The sequence below is a fragment of the Rhinatrema bivittatum genome, chromosome 2, assembly GCF_901001135.1.
Source record: "Rhinatrema bivittatum chromosome 2, aRhiBiv1.1, whole genome shotgun sequence".
Lineage (NCBI taxonomy): Eukaryota > Metazoa > Chordata > Amphibia > Gymnophiona > Rhinatrematidae > Rhinatrema > Rhinatrema bivittatum.
Window position 1 is genome coordinate 699,190,867 of NC_042616.1, and position 19,467 is coordinate 699,210,333.

The window sequence follows — 19,467 nt, forward strand, 5'->3', positions numbered from 1 at the left end:
ACCAAGAACAAGGCAAGACACACCGGAATGAAAATCAGGAACATACTGTAGCAACTAAAACTGCTGAGAGGGCAGGAGACCTGTTGCAAAGGTATTAAGCGATGGCTCTGGGCTTCAGACCAGAGGTGAGGGGCATAACAACACATACATGCTATGCTTATTTTATAACATGTGCATACTTGCGCACAGGATATAAGATTTCAGTGTATGTGGCCACACACCCATACAGTATATAGAAATATATATGGATACGCGTGTGCTCGTTTTAAAGTTACCTTATTGAGTTTTACACATGCAAATGCACGTATCCATGTTATAAAATTTCCTCCTTGCACGCATAAATGCCGACAATTCCCAGCTGTTTGTGTAAATGCTTAAAATAAGGAGCACACATACACGTGCTAGGCCTATTTTATAACATGTGTGAACTTGCATGCATGATATAAGATTTCAGTATATGTAGCTACATGCCCATATACACTATATATTTATTTATTTATTATTTATTTTGAATTTTTATATACCGATATTCCTATAAAGAATATAGATCACACCGGTTTACAATGGAACAGAACCTTCGCTGGGAGGCGATACATTAAACAATGAACATTAGCAACATTCAGAAAAACATTTGGAAACAAGGAACCATAACAAACCATAACAAACCGAGAGCAAAAAATAAAATAAGATTGTGGATAAATAATAATAAAATAATAAAATAATAAATAAAATAAAATAAATAAAATACTTTATTTAAAACTAGGATGGATCCTCGAGGGGCTGTGAAGAGATAGTTCAGTAAGTCCAATAACTGTTAGCATAGGCCATAGAGTCATGTTCTAGGACCTGCATCAAAGAGAACTTGGGTTTTCTGGGAAAGTTTGATTGAACAGCCAAATTTTTAAGTCTTTCTTGAAGGTTAGGAGACAATGTTCTTGACGGAGGTCAGGAGGGAGAGTGTTCCAAAGAGTCGGCCCAGATGTAGATAACGCTCTTTTGCTTAGAGAAGATTTAGTAGGGGGGGCATGCAGAGAGCCTTTGTAAGCTCTTCTGATTGGTCTTTCAGAGGTGTGAGCACGGAATTGATGGCTCAGTTTGAGAGGAGCGATGTTATGAATGTCTTTATGTATCATCATGAGTACTTTGAACGAAATCCTGGCTTTGATTGGTAACCAGTGCAGAGACTGCAGTATGGGAGAGATATGCTCTCTTTTGTTTGAGTTGGTAAGTATTCTCGCCGCGGCATTCTGTACCATCTGCAGTGGTTTTATTGTTATTGCAGGGAGACCAAGCAAGAGGGAGTTGCAATAGTCTAATTTAGTAAGGATAATGGACTGCAGCACTAGTCAGAAATCTCGAAAGTGAAGGAGAGGTTTAAGTTTTTTTAATACTTGTAATTTAAAGAAACATTCTTTGGTAGTGTTTTGGACAAATGATTTACGATTGAATTGGTTGTCTAGTTGAACTCCTAGATCTCTGACATAAGGGGAGTGGTTAATATCAGTTGTGAGTGATTGTGTTGCATTTAGGGAGTTGAAGAGAACTTGGTTTTCATCAGATGAAATAATGAGAATCTCTGTCTTATTTGTATTGAGGGTAACTTTAAAATGAGCATGCACACACCCATATATACGTGTATATGGGCACGCAGTCACATATGCTGAAACTTTATATACTGCATGTAAGTACACGCACATGTTATAAAATGGGTTTAGCACATGTATTTGTGCCCTTAATTGTCAGCATTTATACGCACAAAAGAGGAAATGTAATAGCGTGCATGTATTGGAAATGACCAGTTTAACCAGTTCGTCCACCAGTCTATATCTAGATCATCAAGACGACCCCCCCCCCCCCCCAAATTCTTTAGCCTGTACTCCCCCCAGTTTACCCAGACCTATCAAGCATGTCATACATGGCTATAAATAGTTTTATTCAAACATACACCTAATCAATAGCAGAGGTAAATGTGCCCAAAAAGGAACCAGACATGTGCCACATTCGCTTTGCTACATAAGCGCATATCTCTTGGCTCTGCCGTGGAATGCCCATGACCCACCCCCATTCCACCCCTTTTTTACTCACTGTGAGATATTTTTGCATTGGTAAGAACATAAGAACATAAGAACATAAGAAAATGCCATACTGGGTCAGACCAAGGGTCCATCAAGCCCAGCATCCTGTTTCCAACAGTGGCCAATCCAGGCCATAAGAACCTGGCAAGTACCCAAAAACTAAGTCTATTCCATGTAACCATTGCTAATGGCAGTGGCTATTCTCTAAGTGAACTTAATAGCAGGTAATGGACTTCTCCTCCAAGAACTTATCCAATCCTTTTTTAAACACAGCTATACTAACTGCACGAACCACATTCTCTGGCAACAAATTCCAGAGTTTAATTGTGCGTTGAGTAAAAAAGAACTTTCTCCGATTAGTTTTAAATGTGCCCCATGCTAACTTCATGGAGTGCCCCCTAGTCTTTCTACTATCCGAACGAGTAAATAACCGATTCACATCTACCCGTTCTAGACCTCTCATGATTTTAAACACCTCTATCATATCCCCCCTCAGTCGTCTCTTCTCCAAGCTGAAAAGTCCTAACCTCTTTAGTCTTTCCTCATAGGGGAGTTGTTCCATTCCCCTTATCATTTTGGTAGCCCTTCTCTGTACCTTCTCCATCGCAATTATATCTTTTTTGAGATGCGGCGACCAGAATTGTACACAGTATTCAAGGTGCGGTCTCACCATGGAGCGATACAGAGGCATTATGACATTTTCCGTTTTATTCATCATTCCTTTTCTAATAATTCCCAACATTCTGTTTGCTTTTTTGACTGCCGCAGCACACTGAACCGACGATTTCAATGTGTTATCCACTATGACACCTAGATCTCTTTCTTGGGTTGTAGCACCTAATATGGAACCCAACATCGTGTAATTATAGCATGGATTATTTTTCCCTATATGCATCACCTTGTACTTATCCACATTAAATTTCATCTGCCATTTGGATGCCCAATTTTCCAGTCTCACAAGGTCTTCCTGCAATTTATCACAATCTGCTTGTGATTTAACTACTCTGAACAATTTTGTGTCATCTGCAAATTTGATTATCTCACTCGTCGTATTTCTTTCCAGATCATTTATAAATATATTGAACAGTAAGGGTCCCAATACAGATCCCTGAGGCACTCCACTGTCCACTCCCTTCCACTGAGAAAATTGCCCATTTAATCCTACTCTCTGTTTCCTGTCTTTTAGCCAGTTTGCAATCCACGAAAGGACATCGCCACCTATCCCATGACTTTTTACTTTTCCTAGAAGCCTCTCATGAGGAACTTTGTCAAACGCCTTCTGAAAATCCAAGTATACTATATCTACCGGTTCACCTTTATCCATATGTTTATTAACTCCTTCAAAAAAGTGAAGCAGATTTGTGAGGCAAGACTTGCCCTGGGTAAAGCCATGCTGACTTTGTTCCATTAAACCATGTCTTTCTATATGTTCTGTGATTTTGATGTTTAGAACACTTTCCACTATTTTTCCTGGCACTGAAGTCAGGCTAACCGGTCTGTAGTTTCCCGGATCGCCCCTGGAGCCCTTTTTAAATATTGGGGTTACATTTGCTATCCTCCAGTCTTCAGGTACAATGGATGATTTTAATGATAAGTTACAAATTTTTACTAATAGGTCTGAAATTTCATTTTTTAGTTCCTTCAGAACTCTGGGGTGTATACCATCTGGTCCAGGTGATTTACTACTCTTCAGTTTTGTCAATCAGGCCTACCACATCTTCTAGGTTCACCGTGATTTGATTCAGTCCATCTGAATCATTACCCATGAAAACCTTCTCCATTACGGGTACCTCCCCAACATCCTCTTCAGTAAACACCGAAGCAAAGAAATCATTTAATCTTTCCGCGATGGCCTTATCTTCTCTAAGTGCCCCTTTAACCCCTCGATCATCTAACGGTCCAACTGACTCCCTCACAGGTACATGTGCATGAATGTGCAAGATTTATAAAATGGGTCAGACACACGCATGTGCTAGTTGCAAGTTTCTGTGTGTTTTGATGCATGCATCTCTTTTAAAATTGACCTTAAAAGTTATTTTTTAAAAAAATTGGATAGTTATAAGATATACAGGTGTAAATTTATCCATTTCATAATGTGGCACAAAGTTCTGCAATAAATCGCATGCTGTTTACACATAGTATCGTAGCAATTTTCAAAAGTACATATATATGTATAAAGTGCAGTTTCATGCTTATAACCTATTGACAATTCAATGGTATATAGTGCAGTCATTTTCAAAAGCCCACTTAGAAACATAAAGTGTATTTGCATGTGTAAAACCCAGTTTTAAGTATGTAAATCTTTTGAAAAATGTTGGGAGGGTAATCATCCAAAGGATTTCCACATTTAAAACTGGGCTTTTGAAAATTGCTACAATAGTATGTTACTTTTACAGGCGTAACTCCTTTGAAAATTACCTTTGGAGCTTTTTTAAATTGCATCACACAAACATGCCTCTGAAATCTCTTCTCTTCCCCCCCCCCCAAAAAAAAAAATCCAAAAAAAACAAAATTACCCTTTTTTTATATGTGTAATGAAATAATGCACATATTTTTTAATTGCTGAAAAGCCACATTGTCCACATATCGCCAATGTTTGCTTGTAACTCTTTTATATGTCTAAGTTCTGTCTACGTTTTTGAAAATTTAGTCCTGTCTGTTCTGTAGATACTGGAATTTGTTTCAAAGTGAATCCATACATAGCGCAACAGATATTATTAATAATGTGAAAGTTGTGTTGATATGTCCAGTGCCTAAATACTGTGTATAAACAGATGCAACCCCCTCTGGCAGAGGGTCCCCGATACAGAGGGCTACAGCAAAATCCCTGTGCTGTCTTTACTCTCCCAAACAGCTAATATATTCTTGCATGAAACTTCAGCCCTGGGGGCCAGGGTTCTCCAGCGCGGAGGAGGCCTGAGCCTCTGGAGGCCTGGGTGCTGTGGTGGGGTAACCAGGCTGCACAATCACTCTCACTCTTTGCTCACTACTCACAGTGAAGGAGTCTGCTGATCCAAAAGGGCCACTTGAATAACAGCTCAGAGTCCAATGCTGGTGTTCAAATAATAGAAAGGTTTACTTAAACTTGAAAAATCATATCCATGCAATGATTCCAAAAATCAAAAACAAGACAAGAAAAATACAAATCAAAAAGAAATATGTTTCTCTGTCCATAGTGCCTCTTTTGATTGACCCTCCTTCTCTCAACTGTGTCCTAGTCCAAAATTCCTTCCCCAATAAGGTTAGATAGGTTCTCCTCCAGTTGCAACATATGCCAAGAGTGATGGAAGCAACTTTCACAGCTTCAAAAATAAATTGCATATCCAAAAACTCTCAAAAATCCCAATTTGTCTTCCATCTTGCTATTAATTGGGCGCAAGATGCAAAAACAGGGATCCAGCCATTCCTTCTAGATGGTCCTCCCTCTCAGTCTAAAATATCCAAAATCACGTTTCCAGTTTTCTCCAAAAATCTTAATCTCAAAAACTTCTCCAGATGACTAGGCCTTGAGGACCTACCCAAAGTCTCCTCTTTTAACCCTTTGGCTCTCTGCAAGTGCTCAGTGGCAATTTATACCCGTGAAGCCCATTCCAAAAAGAGGTTGGCCCCAAAGCTAGGGAGATGTAGCATATGCAAAAAAACCCAAGATGATCACTGGGAAAATATTTGTATGGATTCTAATCCCTGCTACACAAATGCAAAATTTGCACCCAATAACCAATGATTTTTGCAGATAGCACACAAAGTAAGAAATCCTTCTGCTAATATGGCTCTGTATATTTTGCAGCATGTGCTATTTTATTATTATTACTAGTTGATACCCATTGAAACTACAACAGGGAAAAATTATGCTTCTGTCTAGCACGCTTGCCCATTACCTCATTCCGAACTGAACAGGCTCTCCTGTCCATTCTCGTACTTGTTAGTCTGTGGGCGTCTTCCCTCTTGCCAACCACCAGGATCCCCGACTCCATCAGAGAGTGCTACTGAGCTTTCTGAAGCCATGCAGAATACTCACATTGGACAGCAGAGAGCACCGCCTGGTGGCAACCACACTACCCCAGCCCCCCAGGACAGCACCAAGCACAATATGAAAGCCTATGGAATATTCAGTTTGCTGAATTTGCTAGGCTTGTTCATTCTTATTGCAATTATTTTCTTTTTTTGATTACACAGGATCTTAAGCTTGAGCCACTCGAAGAAGAAATTTTAGAAGGAAGCACAAAATCTGTAAGTATATTTCTGAAGTTAATTTTTAAAGTCATTTGGTTTCCCATTTCTTATTTGCACACAACCTTGCTTTCGTACCAGTCTAAAGCAGAATGCAGTCTATTGGAAGGGTTGAAGAAACAGGCTACAGTGGAATTCCACAGCATCTCATGAATATGCTGCCTTGATTATGCAGCATAAGCTAAATGCCTTCCTAGATTGTTCTTATGGGATTCCTGTAATAAAATCTCTTTAATGAAATTTTTGTGGATGCAAGTTTTAGACTTCATCATGACAGCCTGTTTAATGCGCACAGTGTGCTGTTTATTAAATTATATAATACAATCATTTTGGCATATATAAGCATATCTAACATATGACCTAGAGTTCAGTTAATTATAGTTAAAGACTCCTACTCTTAAAAATGGGTCAGAATTTGTCTTTCCAGGTTGACATGTCAATTAACAGGGCAGTTCTTCAAAGTGAACTTATACCAAAGCTAACATCTTCCTCAGAATGACACATAAAAGTCTATGACAAAATGCTTAAAAAATTATCACAGCCTTGCCAAATTAATTGGCTAAAATGCAAAACAATTTTGGAATTTGCTGATATTTGAGGTATTTCAGACACAGAAACCATGGTTGAATACCAAAATGCTTCAAACTTTTCAGCCTGTTTGGCATAAAAAAAAGAACCATTTGTTATGTTTGGCAGTCTACTGGCTGCTTCTATAGTCTGCTGCACTCACCTCCTTGGCTGGGCCCTTTCTGCCTGCTCCTGACATGGCCATGTCCTATGCAGTGGTCCACTGCATTCCTCAATGGTAAGAAACTGTTGACCTCCCACGCGGCCTGATGCCGCCAGCCCCATCTGACGCACCTCATCTTAGGCACGCGCATGCTGGACCTCTGCTGATTTAAATGGCAGGTGGCGAGAAAAGCCCAGCGGTTCAGGATGATGAGATCACCGCTAAAGCCCTATAAAGAACTCACTTGATCCTGCCCTCATCGCCTCAGCAACAGGTCCTTCTGCACTTCTGTAGAGTGTGTTGTTATCCAGGGTCCTTCTCTTCAGTTCTTCAGTGCTAGCATCCATGTCTTCAATTCTTCAGCTTCTTCCTCATTGCCCGCCTGTTCTCTTTGCCTTCCTGCCCTGGCTATCTATCACCCCTTTTCCTTTCAGATGGATTCATGGTTTTGACCTCAGCCTGATCGCAGATATGCTTGACTACTGCCTGCCACTGACCACTGCCTGACACTGGATACTCTTGACCACTGCCTGCCACTGACCACTGACCACCCCCGGATACACTCGACCTCTGCCTGCCATCAGATAGGTCTGACTTCCATTTGCTTCAACCCACCTACCCTACGAATACCACCTCCACCATCAGAAGCTCCCACTTAAGACCTGCTGGCCCTGGCATCCAAAGGCTCAACCTGAGGAGATCGAGGGTTGGTATAAGCAAAGCTCCAGCTGGGTCTCTGTTTCATCCAGGTATACGTGCTGAAGGTGGGAACCTGCAGGGCTCCTCCCAGAAGGTCATGTCAATCCTGCCTCAGACTAAGGGTCCATGAATGCAACATCTCTGATGCTTGTTAAGTTTATTTCAAGCCTTTATTGATTAATGTATACTCTGGCAATATGAAAAATCTGAGTTGTAGCTTACTACCTGTTACAAAATCTCACCAACACCAAAGACTGGCCACCTGAGGCTCTAGAGGCATTTTAGAAATTAAAGAATGTCTTTGTGGATGGGCTCTGTCTATGTTACCCAGATCCTACGACACCCTTCATCTTGGAAGTAGATGCCTCTACTCTGGAAGTAGGGGCTGTCCTGAATCAACACACTCCCGAAGGAGTACATAATCTATGTTCCTTCTTTTTGAAGAAGTTATCATCAGCTGAGAATAACTACAACATCGGAGATCAAGAGCTTTTGGCTGTCAAATTAGCCCTTGAGGAATAGCGCCACCTACTCAAAGGAGTCCAACACCATGAAAGAATATACTTGGATCCTAAGAACCTCAAATATCTACATCAAGCTTAGCAGCTAAATGCAAGACAGGCCTGTTGGTCTTTGTTTTTCACTCACTTCGACTTCAAATTGCAGTACTGCCCAGCACGCAAGAATTAACTGGCAGATGCCCTCTCTTGCTCCTTCCAGACCAAGAATGTTCCAGAATCTGCCAGACACAACATTGATCCTCCTAAAATACTCCTGGCTACTATGGTAACTGTCTAGGGAAGATGGTCGTACCTTCCAGACTGTATGAGAAAGTGTTGAATTGGGCTCATGAATCCTGTGTTGCAGATCATCCTGGGTAGCCGCGAACCCTTGAATTGCTTTTAATGGCACTACTGGTGGCACCAAATGAAGCAAGACTTCATGGCCTATGTTAACTGCTGCCCCACCTGCGCACAGCAAAAAACACTGCATGACAGACCATGTGGGCTGTTACAGCTGCACCAGCTATCCACTAGTTTATAATACACCTTTCTATCTCAGATGCCGCCACCATGATTTGGGTGCTGATAAACTGAGTTTCTAAACTAGGCTCACTTTTCTCATTACCAGGCCTTCCATCCTCACTGGAGCTAGGCCGCCTCTTCACCCTCCATGTCTTTCACCTGCATGGCTTGCCAAAGCACATATTATCTGATAGAGGAGTCCAATTCACTGCATGATATTGGTGCTCTGTCTGTAAGAAGTTTGGTATCATGCTTGACTGCACCACACCCTAGTACCCACAAGGGAACGGACAAGCGGAGAGCACCAATCATACTCTCAAGACCTTCCTCCGCTCATACGTCAATGAGTGCCAAGCTAATTGGGCCACTCTCTTACCATGGGCATAATTCTCTCATAACACTCATATCAACCTTTACTTCTTTTGCCACTGCCAATGACAATGCCTTTACCAGCGACTCAACACTCCACCCAGGAATTGCATGAACTATGGGAATGGACCAATTAGAGAAGCTGACAGAGCCAAGAAAACTGTAGATGCCCATAGAAGACCAGCTCCCCAGCCTGTTCTTCTCCTTGCCTTACTGCCCTGCCTATCCATCCCCCTTTTTCCTTTCGGACGGATTCCTGGTTTTGACTTCAACATGATCCCAGATATGCCTGACCTCAACCTGCCACTGACCACTGCTGGCCCCCAGATATGTCCATCATCGACTTGCCACTAAATATGTCTAACCTCCGTCTGCTTCAATCCAGTTACTGTACAACATCCACCTCAGACATGAGCAGAGGTCCCCACCTAAGACCTGCCAGACCCTGCACCCAAAGGCTCAACCTGAGGGGAATGAGGGCTGGTATAAGCGAAGCTCCAGCTGAGCCTTTGCTTTGTCCAGATCCACCTGCCAATGGTGGGAACCTTCAGGGCTCCTCCCTGCAGGTTGCACCAATCCTGCCTCAGTCCAAGGGTTCACGAGTGCAACATCTTTGATGTTTATTTCAAGTCTTTATTGATGTACATTAGTTGTGGCCAACTGCCTGATAGAAAATCTCCTTCTTTTTCTACTTTGCTTTTTGAAGATATTTACATGGCTAGTTTTTGATTTCTCCAACCACAAAACATATATTGCTATTAAAGATTTGGTCCTTGTTCCTACACTTAGAAAAAAGAAAAAAAAAGTTGAGTGGATTTTTAATGTGTTTTAGCCCTCTTCAGATAGAAAGCTAAGACTTTTGCAGTTCATACTGTTCACCTTTTATGAGCATGTGGCCTTGTGAAAAAAGTTGGATGGAAAATTGATTGGTTGGTTGAGTACCTATAGGAGTAGAATAGAAACAACACCACTTACGAAAGAGAGTGTTTGTGTGAAACTAGCAAAAGTGAAAGTGGGCAAAGCCATGGGGCCAGATGGAATGTATCCTAGGATAAAAAGATGGAGGTTCAAGTGAGTCTGTTGATGGACCAGTTCAATAGATATTTGGAGACAGGAATGGTGCCATTAGACTGAGAAGGGTGGATAGGTCCCTCTTTATAAAAGTGAAAACAAAGAGGAGGTTAGAAACTACAGGCTGGATAGTTTTACTTTGGTGGTAGGGAAATTAATGTAGACTCTACATAAGAATATAAGAACAAAAGAAATGCCACACTGGGTCAGACCAAGGGTACATCGAGCCCAGTATCCTGTTTCCAACAGTGGCCAATCCAAGTCTCAAGTACCTGGCAAGTACCCAATCACTAAATAGACCCCATGGTACTAATGTTGGCAACAAGTAGTGGCTATTCCCCATTGATAAATAGTAGTATATGGACTTCTCCTCCAAGAACTTATTCTAAGGTTTTTTTAAACCCAGCTACACTGGGTTTTTAGCCAAAAAATCATCCTTCAAAAATTGGAAGAAAGATCCATCTGAAGAAAATAGGATAAAACATAAGCATTGTCAAGTTAAGTGTAAAACATTGATAAAACAAGCGAAGAGAGAATTTGAAATGAAGTTGGCCATAGAGGCAAAAACTCATAATAAAAACTTTTTTAAATATATCCAAAGCAAGAAACCTGTGAGGGAGTCGGTTGGACCATTAGATGACCGAGGGGTTAAAGGGGCTCTTAGGGAAGATAAGGCCATTACAGAAAGACTAAATGAATTCTTTGCTTCCGTGTTTACTAGTGAGGATGTTGGGGAGATACCAGTTCCGGAGTTGGTTTTCAGGGGTGATGAGTCAGACGAACTGAACAAAATCACTGTCAACCTGGAAGATGTAGTAGGCCAGATTGACAAACTAAAGAGTAGCAAGTCACCTGGACCGGATGGTATGCATCCCAGGGTACTAAAGGAACTCAAAAATGAAATTTCTGACCTATTAGTTAAAATTTGTAACCTATCATTAAAATCATCCATTGTACCTGAAGACTGGAGGGTGGCCAATGTAACCCCAATATTTAAAAAAGGCTCCAGGGGTGATCCGGGTAACTATAGACCAGTGAGCCTAACTTCTGTGCCGGGAAAAATAGTGGAAACTATCCTCAAGATCAAAATTGTAGAGCATATAGAAAGACATGATTTAATGGGACACAGTCAACATGGATTTACCCAAGGGAAGTCTTGCCTAACAAACCTGCTTCATTTTTTTGAAGGGGTTAATAAACATGTGGATAAAGGTGAACCGGTAGATGTAGTGTATTTGGATTTTCAGAAGGCGTTTGACAAAGTCCCTCATGAGAGGCTTCTACGAAAACTAAAAAGTCATGGGATAGGAGGCGATGTCCTTTCGTGGATTACAAACTGGTTAAAAGACAGGAAACAGAGAGTAGGACTAAATGGTCAATTTTCTCAGTGGAAAAGGGTAAACAGTGGAGTGCCTCAGGGATCTGTACTTGGACCGGTGCTTTTCAATATATATATCAATGATCTGGAAAGGAATACGATGAGTGACGTTATCAAATTTGCAGATGATACAAAATTATTCAGAGTAGTTAAATCACAAGCAGACTGTGATACATTACAGGAGGACCTTGCAAGACTGGAAGATTGGGCATCCAAATGGCAGATGAAATTTAATGTGGACAAGTGCAAGGTGTTGCATATAGGGAAAAATAACCCTAGCTGTAGTTACACGATGTTAGGTTCCATATTAGGAGCTACTACCCAAGAAAGAGATCTAGGCGTCATAGTAGATAATACATTGAAATCGTCAGCTCAGTGTGCTGCAGCAGTCAAAAAAGCAAATAAAATGTTAGGAATTATTAGGAAGGGAATGGTTAATAAAACGGAAAATGTCATAATGCCTCTATATCGCTCCATGGTGAGACCACACCTTGAATACTGTGTACAATTCTGGTCGCCGTATCTCAAAAAAGATATAGTTGCTTTGGAGAAGGTACAGAGAAGGGCAACCAAAATGATAAAGGGGATGGAACAGCTCCCCTATGAGGAAAGGCTGAAGAGGTTAGGGCTGTTCAGCTTGGAGAAGAGACGGCTGAGGGGGGATATCATAGAGGTCTTTAAGATCATGAGAGGTCTTGAACGAGTAGATGTGACTCGGTTATTTACACTTTCGAATAATAGAAGGACTAGGGGGCATTCCATGAAGTTAGCAAGTAGCACATTTAAGACTAATCGGAGAAAATTCTTTTTCACTCAACGCACAATAAATCTCTGGAATTTGTTGCCAGAGGATGTGGTTAGTGCAGTTAGTGTAGCTGGGTTCAAAAAAGGTTTGGATAAGTTCTTGGAAGAGAAGTCCATTAACTGCTATTAATCAAGTTTACTTAGGGAATAGTCACTGCTATTAATTGCATCAGTAGCATGGGATCTTCTAGGTGTTTGGGTAATTGCCAGGTTCTTGTGGCCTGGTTTGGCCTCTGTTGGAAACAGGATGCTGGGCTTGATGGACCCTTGGTCTGACCCAGCATGGCAATTTCTTATGTTCTTATGTTCTTATGCCTTAACCACATTCTTTGGCAATGAATTCCAGATCTTAATTGTGTGTTGAGTAAAAAAGAATTTTCTCTAAGTTGTTTTAAATGTGCTACTTGCTAAATTCGTGGAGTGCCCCCTAGTCCTTGTATTATCTAAAAGAGTAAATAGCCGATTCACAGTTATCAGTTCAAGTCCATTCATGAATTTGTAGATATCTATCATATCCCACCTTAGACGGCGCTTCTCCATACTGAACAGCCTTAACCTCTTTAGTCTTTCCTCTTTAGTCATTCTGTGCCCTTTATCATTTTGGTCGTCCTTCTCTGTACTTTCTCCAGTGCAACTATATTTTTTTTTAGATGTGGCGACCAGAATAGCACATAGTATTTGAGGTGCGGTCTCACTATGGAGTGATACAGAGGCGTTATGATATCATCCATTTTATTCACCATTCCCTTCCTAATAATTCCTAACATTCTGTTTAGTTTTCTGACCACCAAACCATACAGAGCTGAACATTTTAATATAATATCATTATAGCACTTAGATCATTTTCCTGCTTGATAACTCCTAATATGGAACCCAACATTGTGTAACTACAGCATGGATTATTTTTCCATATATGCATCACCTTGCACTTGTCCACATTATATTTCATTGCCATATGGAAGCCCAATCTTCCAGTCTTGAAAGGTCCTCCTGCAATCTATCACAATCCGCTTGTGATTTAACTACTCTGAATAATTTTGTGTCTCCTGTAAATTTGATCACCTCACTTATCGTACCCTTTTCCAGATCATTTATAAATATATTAAAAAGCACTGGTCCAAGTACAGATCCCTGATGCACTGCACTGTTTACCTTTTTCCACTGTGAAAACAGACCATTTAATCCTATTTTCTGTTTCCTGTCTTTTAACCAGTTTGCAATCTACAAAAAGACATTGCCTCCTATCTCATGACTTTTTAGTTTTCTTAGAAGTCTCTCATGAGGGACTTTGTCAAACATCTTCTGAAAATCCAAATACGCCAGGTTAAACTTTATCCACGTTTATTCACCTCTTCAAAAAACTGTAGCAGATGGTAAATGGAACCTACTCTGAAGAAAGAACAGTGTGAAGTGGAGTGCCATAGGGATTGGTGTTGGGACTCGTTCTGTTCAACATCTTTGTGAGCAACATTGCGGAAGGGCTAGAAGGTAAAGTTTGTCTATTTGCAGATGATACTAAGATCTGCAACAGAGTGGACACGCCGGAAGAAGTGGAGAGAATGAGACGAGATGTAAGGAAGCTTGAAGAGTGGTCGAAGATGTGGGATTTATTGCCAAGAAGTGCAGAGTCATGCATCTGGGGTGCGGTAATCCGAAAGATTGGGGGGGGTGAAGGGCTGCTGTGCACAGAGCAGGAGACAGAACTTGGGGTGATAGTGTCTAGTGATCTGAAGATGGTGAAGAAATGTGACAAGGCGATAGCTAAAGCCAGAAGAATGCTGAGCTGCACAGAGAGAGGAATATCTAGACAGGAAAAGGAAGTGATAATCCCATTGTACAGGTCCTGGGTGATGCCTCACTTGGAATATTGTGTTCAGGTCTGGAGACCGTATCTCAAAAGGGACAGAGACAGGATGGAGGCAATCCAGAGAAGGGCAACCAAAATGGTGGGGGGGGGGGGTCTCCATCAAATGTCTTATGAGGAGAGGTTGAAGGACCTAAATATGTATACACTGAAGGAGAGGAGGAGCAGGGGAGATATGATACAGACCTTCAGATACTTGAAGGGTTTTAATGATGCACAATCAACAACAAATCTTTTCTGTAGGAAGGAGATCAGTAGAACTAGGGTATATGAGATGAAACTCCAGGGAGGACGACCCAGAATCAATGTCAGGAAATATTTCTTCACGGAGAGGGTTGTGGATGCCTGGAATGCCCTTCCACAGGAGGTGGTGAAGACAAAACAGTGAAACATTTCAAAAGGGCATAGGATAAACACTGTCATCCCTAAAGGCTAGAGGAGGGAAATGAACTAAGAGGCATGGGAGTAGTTTGCTGGTGTGGCAGTTACTACCCTTAACCAATAAGCCTTCATACTGATGAATGATGCAATTCCATCTTTGCTCTCTGCTTCAATCTCAGGGTTTAAAGAGGAAAAGAGAAATTAGATTCAGACAACAACCAACAAGGACATTGAACTGTGCAGTCTGTGATAACAAATAAGCAGGGGGGTAACTTGCTTGATGTGGTGGTTACTACCCTTAACCTATAAGACTGATACTACACTTCTGATGCAACTCCAACTGTTGAGACGGGGGTGTTTAGTGTGCCCATGCGCCTCAGCCCGACCCCAGACGGATCTAGGACCGAACCGAGGGTTGATGGCGTGTTCCACCATGGCTGCCGGTCTTACCCTCCGCCAAGCCTGCAAGCTCCCAAGGCCAACAACAGGATGATGTTGGAATGTGAATGGTCCTCCGACCATTCCGAGCCCTTTTGGACCTGCCGCTTAGATCGGCATGGAGCAGCAGGCCTGGCCTGAGGATGAGGGCAGACGGACCTTGACACGAAGACATGACAGACTTGGGTTGATGCGACGGCATCACAAACAAAGACTTGGGTTGATGCAACGGCATCACAGACGAAGACTTGGGTTGGTGCCATGGCATCACAGACGAAGACTTGGGTTGATGCCACGGCATCACAGATGAAGACTTGGGTTGATGCAACGGCATCACAGACTAGACGAGGAACTAGGCAAAGCTGGGAGGATAGACTTTGGCACTGTCTCTCAGGGTGCCCTACTCAGCCCACCTTCACGGGTGGACCCAATGGGCTGATCGCGGACCACCCTGTCCCACTGCGTGCCCTACACAGCCCAAGGAGGCTGGTCACAGACCACGCTGAGAACGAGACAAGCGCAGGAAAGGATCCAGTCGAAGCAGAAGTCCGACGGAGCCGATGTCGTCCGAAGCTCCACCAATGGCTGGCAGGACATGAAGCTCAGGAGTGCAGGGACCAGAGTCCACTGCCGGCATCCCCAAAGATGAAGCAGCGTCACTGGGAGATCACAGCCAGCAGTACGGAAGGCTCCAGAGCACAGGGACACAGGAGCTGGACACCAAGGAACCTGGAACATCAGGAAGGCATTTGACAAAAGTTCCTCATGAGAGGCTTCTAGGAAAAGTAAAAAGTCATGGGATAGGTGGCGATGTCCTTTCGTGGATTACAAACTGGTAAAAGACAGGAAACAGAGAGTAAGATTAAATGGACAGTTTTCTCAGTGGAAGGGAGTGGGCAGTGGAGTGCCTCAGGGATCTGTACTGGGACCCTTACTTTTCAATATATTTATAAATGATCTGGAAAGAAATATGACGAGTGAGGTAATCAAATTTGCAGATGATACAAAATTGTTCAGAGTAGTTAAATCACAAGCAGATTGTGATAAATTGCAGGAAAACCTTGTAAGGCTGGAAAATTGGGCATCTAAATGGCAGATGAAATTTAATGTGGACAAGTGCAAGGTGATGCATAGAGGGAAAAATAACCCATGCTATAATTACACAATGTTAGGTTCCATATTAGGTGCTACTACCCAAGAAATAGATCTAGGCATCATAGTGGATAACACATTGAAATTGTCATTTCAGTGTACTGTGGCAGTCAAAAAAGCAAACAGAATGTCGGGAATTATTAGAAAGGGAATGGTGAATAAAACGGAAAATGTCATAATGATTCTGTACCGCACCTTGAATATTGTGTATAATTCTGGTCACCGCATCTCAAAAAAGATATAATTGCGAAGGAGAAGGTACAGAGAAGGGCTACCCAAATGATAAAGGGAATGGAACAGCTCCCCTATGAGAAAAGACTAAAGAGGTTAGGACTTTTCAGCTTGGAGAAGAGACGGCTGAGGGGGGATATGATAGAGGTGTTTAAAATCATGAGAGGTCTAGAACGGGTAGATGTGAATCGGTTTTTTACTTTTTCGGATAATAGAAAGACTAGGGGGCACTCCATGAAGTTAGCATGTGGCACATTTAAAACTAATTGGAGAAAGTTCTTTTTCACTCAACGCACAATTAAACTCTGGAATTTGTTGCCAGAGGATGTGGTTAGTGCAGTTAGTATAGCTGTGTTTAAAAAAGTATTGGATAAGTGCTTGGATGAGAAGTCCATTACCTGCTATTAATTAAGTTGACTTATATAATAACCACCGCTATTATTAGCAATGGTAACATGGAATAGACTTAGTTTTTGGGTACTTGCCAGGTTCTTATGGCCTGGATTGGCCACTGTTGGAAACAGGATGCTGGGCTTGATGGACCCTTGGTCTGACCCAGTAGGGCATATTCTTATGTTCTTATGTTTTTAAGCAGCAGATCTATGACAAGACATCAGGACACCTGGACGAGGACCTCAGGCAACAAAGACATGGCATGACGAGAATACGAGACGAAATGAGGAGCTCCACAAGAAGACAGAAGACCTAATGGAGCACTGGCAGGCAGGAGCCTCCAGAGTGAAGTAACTCTGATACAAGGCCAAGACATACAGTGAAGACAGCCCATTTATAGGGCTAGGCAGGAAATCCATCCTTAGGTGGGGTCAGCACACTTCCTGTGGCTGGCCCTTTAAATTCTTTGAAGAGGTGCGGCCTCGCGCCTAGAGGAAGCAGGAAGCAGGGCTGTGCAGGACCGTGGACAGTGGCCTGCACAGCGTCGACGATGCAGGGCTGGCCTGGGAAGCAGGCCCCGAAGACAGCAGCAGCTCCAGTCACTACAGGAGGCCCTGGGAGCAGCTCCTGCCACTACTCCAGCCCGAGGATGCGGCCTCCAGGCCGCGAAGGTGACGAGGACGTAGGGGGTGGCTCCGGCTGTGAAGAGGACACTGAAAAGTCCGCGGCTCCCACCACGGTGAAGCTGAGCACCAGGGGCGGCCTCCGGGCCACGTGGTGAACTCAAGTCTGTGGCTCCAGCCGCGCAGGCAGGCCCGACGGCGGCGTCCGTGCCACGTCGGGTGAAGCAGAAGAACAAAAGGCAACATGGGGTTAGTGCCTGCTCGAGGCGGGACCCGCGGGCAGGAGTTTCATAACACCAACATTGCTCTCTGCTTCAATAACAAGGGATGGAAGGAAAATTGGACTCAAACAGTAACCAACAATGCCCTGACCTTCGCATTCTGGGAGACTGATAAGTATGGGAAACTGATAAATATGAGAGCTTGCTGGGCAGACTGGATAGACCTTTTGGTCCTTTTCTGCTATCATTTCTATATTTCTATTATAGAAATGCTTATTTATTTCTATTATATTTATGCTTATTTGTGAGGTAAGACTACCTTTGAGTAAATCCATGCTGGCTGTCTATATGTTCTGTGATTTTATTCTTTATAATAGTTTCCACGATTTTCCCTGACACTGAAGTCAGGCTTACCAGTCTATAGTTTCCTGGATCACCTCTGGAGCCTTTTTTAAATATCAGGATTTCATTGGCCACCTTCCAATCTTAGGTAAATGGATGATTTTAATGATAGGTTAGAAATTACAAATTTCATTTTTTAGTTCTTTCAGCACCCTGGGGTGTAAACCATCTAGTCCAGGTGATTTGCTACTCTTCAGTTTGTCAATCTGGCCTACCACATCTTCCAGGTTCACAATGATTTGGTTCAGTTTATCTGAATCATCACCCTTGAAAACTGTGTCCGGAATGGGTATCTCCCCAACATCCTTATCAGTAAACACAGAAGTAAATAATTCATTTAGACTTTCCATTATGGCCTTCACTTCCCTAGGCCCCTCAAACCCCTCAATCATCTAACAGTCCAACCAACTCCCTCTCAGGCTTTCTGCTTTGTATATATTTGAAAAAGGTTTATTAAGAGTATTGGCCTCTATGGCCAACTTCTTTTCAAATTCTCTTATCCTGTCATATCAATGTTTGACATTTAACTTGAAAATGTTTATGATTTTCCCTATTTTCTTCAGATGTAGCCTTCTAATTTTTGAAGGAAGATCTTTTGGCTAAAATAGCTTCTTTCACCTTACCTTTTAACCATACCAGCAATTGTTTGACATTCCTTCTACCTTTCTTAATACATGGAGGATAGAAAGTAGTAGATATGGATTGGAGTAAATTGCTTCTCATGGCAGAGTTTGGATTCAGGTGTACCACAAGGATTTGCATTTTCATCAATATTTTTTAATTTTTATCTTGTTCCTTTAGGGCAATTGTTACTTTCTTTAGGGTTGGCATATTTTTTATATGCAGATAATGTTCAATTATTTATACCTAGTGTTGAGCACAATGTAGTACCCATAAAGAACTTGCAAAATTATGAGACATATTCAGGAATGATTAAGTATGAATGTATTGATCTTAAATATTAAGAAAACTAAGTTTATGTGGGTAGGGAAAGGTAACAGAAATTCATAGCTTTGGTATTATTTTAGCTCTCATCTCAGTTTTAAACCTCAAATTGGTCAGTTGGCAAAAATAGCATTTTATAAATTAAAACGCCTTTGACCATTAAAATGTTATCTTTCTGCTGAAATGTTTCGTAAAGTGCTACAGTTCCTGGTTTTGGGACATTAAGACTATTGTAGTACACTCTGGATAGGTTTGCCACAGAAATTGCTTAAAGTATTGCAGATAATTCAAAATGCTGCTGCCAGAGAATTGTTGGCAAAGACTCTGCATAAACACATTACTCCGGCTTTAAAATCACTTCACTGGCTGCCTGTGAAGAGTAGATCCAAGTTTCGATTGCTGGTGATCATCCACAAATTGCTGAATTCAAATGAGA

The 19,467-nt window shown here is 42.0% G+C and overlaps 1 protein-coding gene across 2 annotated transcripts in view; it reads left to right on the top strand.

Annotated features, from left to right (window-relative positions):
- The window catches only part of NECAB1 (N-terminal EF-hand calcium binding protein 1), a 555,658-nt gene that overhangs the window by 433,865 nt on the left and 102,326 nt on the right, over window positions 1-19,467 (top strand). For both annotated transcript variants that reach the window (XM_029591633.1, XM_029591634.1), the window contains exon 9: window positions 6,252-6,305. In XM_029591633.1, the coding sequence (XP_029447493.1) occupies window positions 6,252-6,305 (54 nt within the window). The remainder of the gene's footprint in view (window positions 1-6,251; window positions 6,306-19,467) is intronic.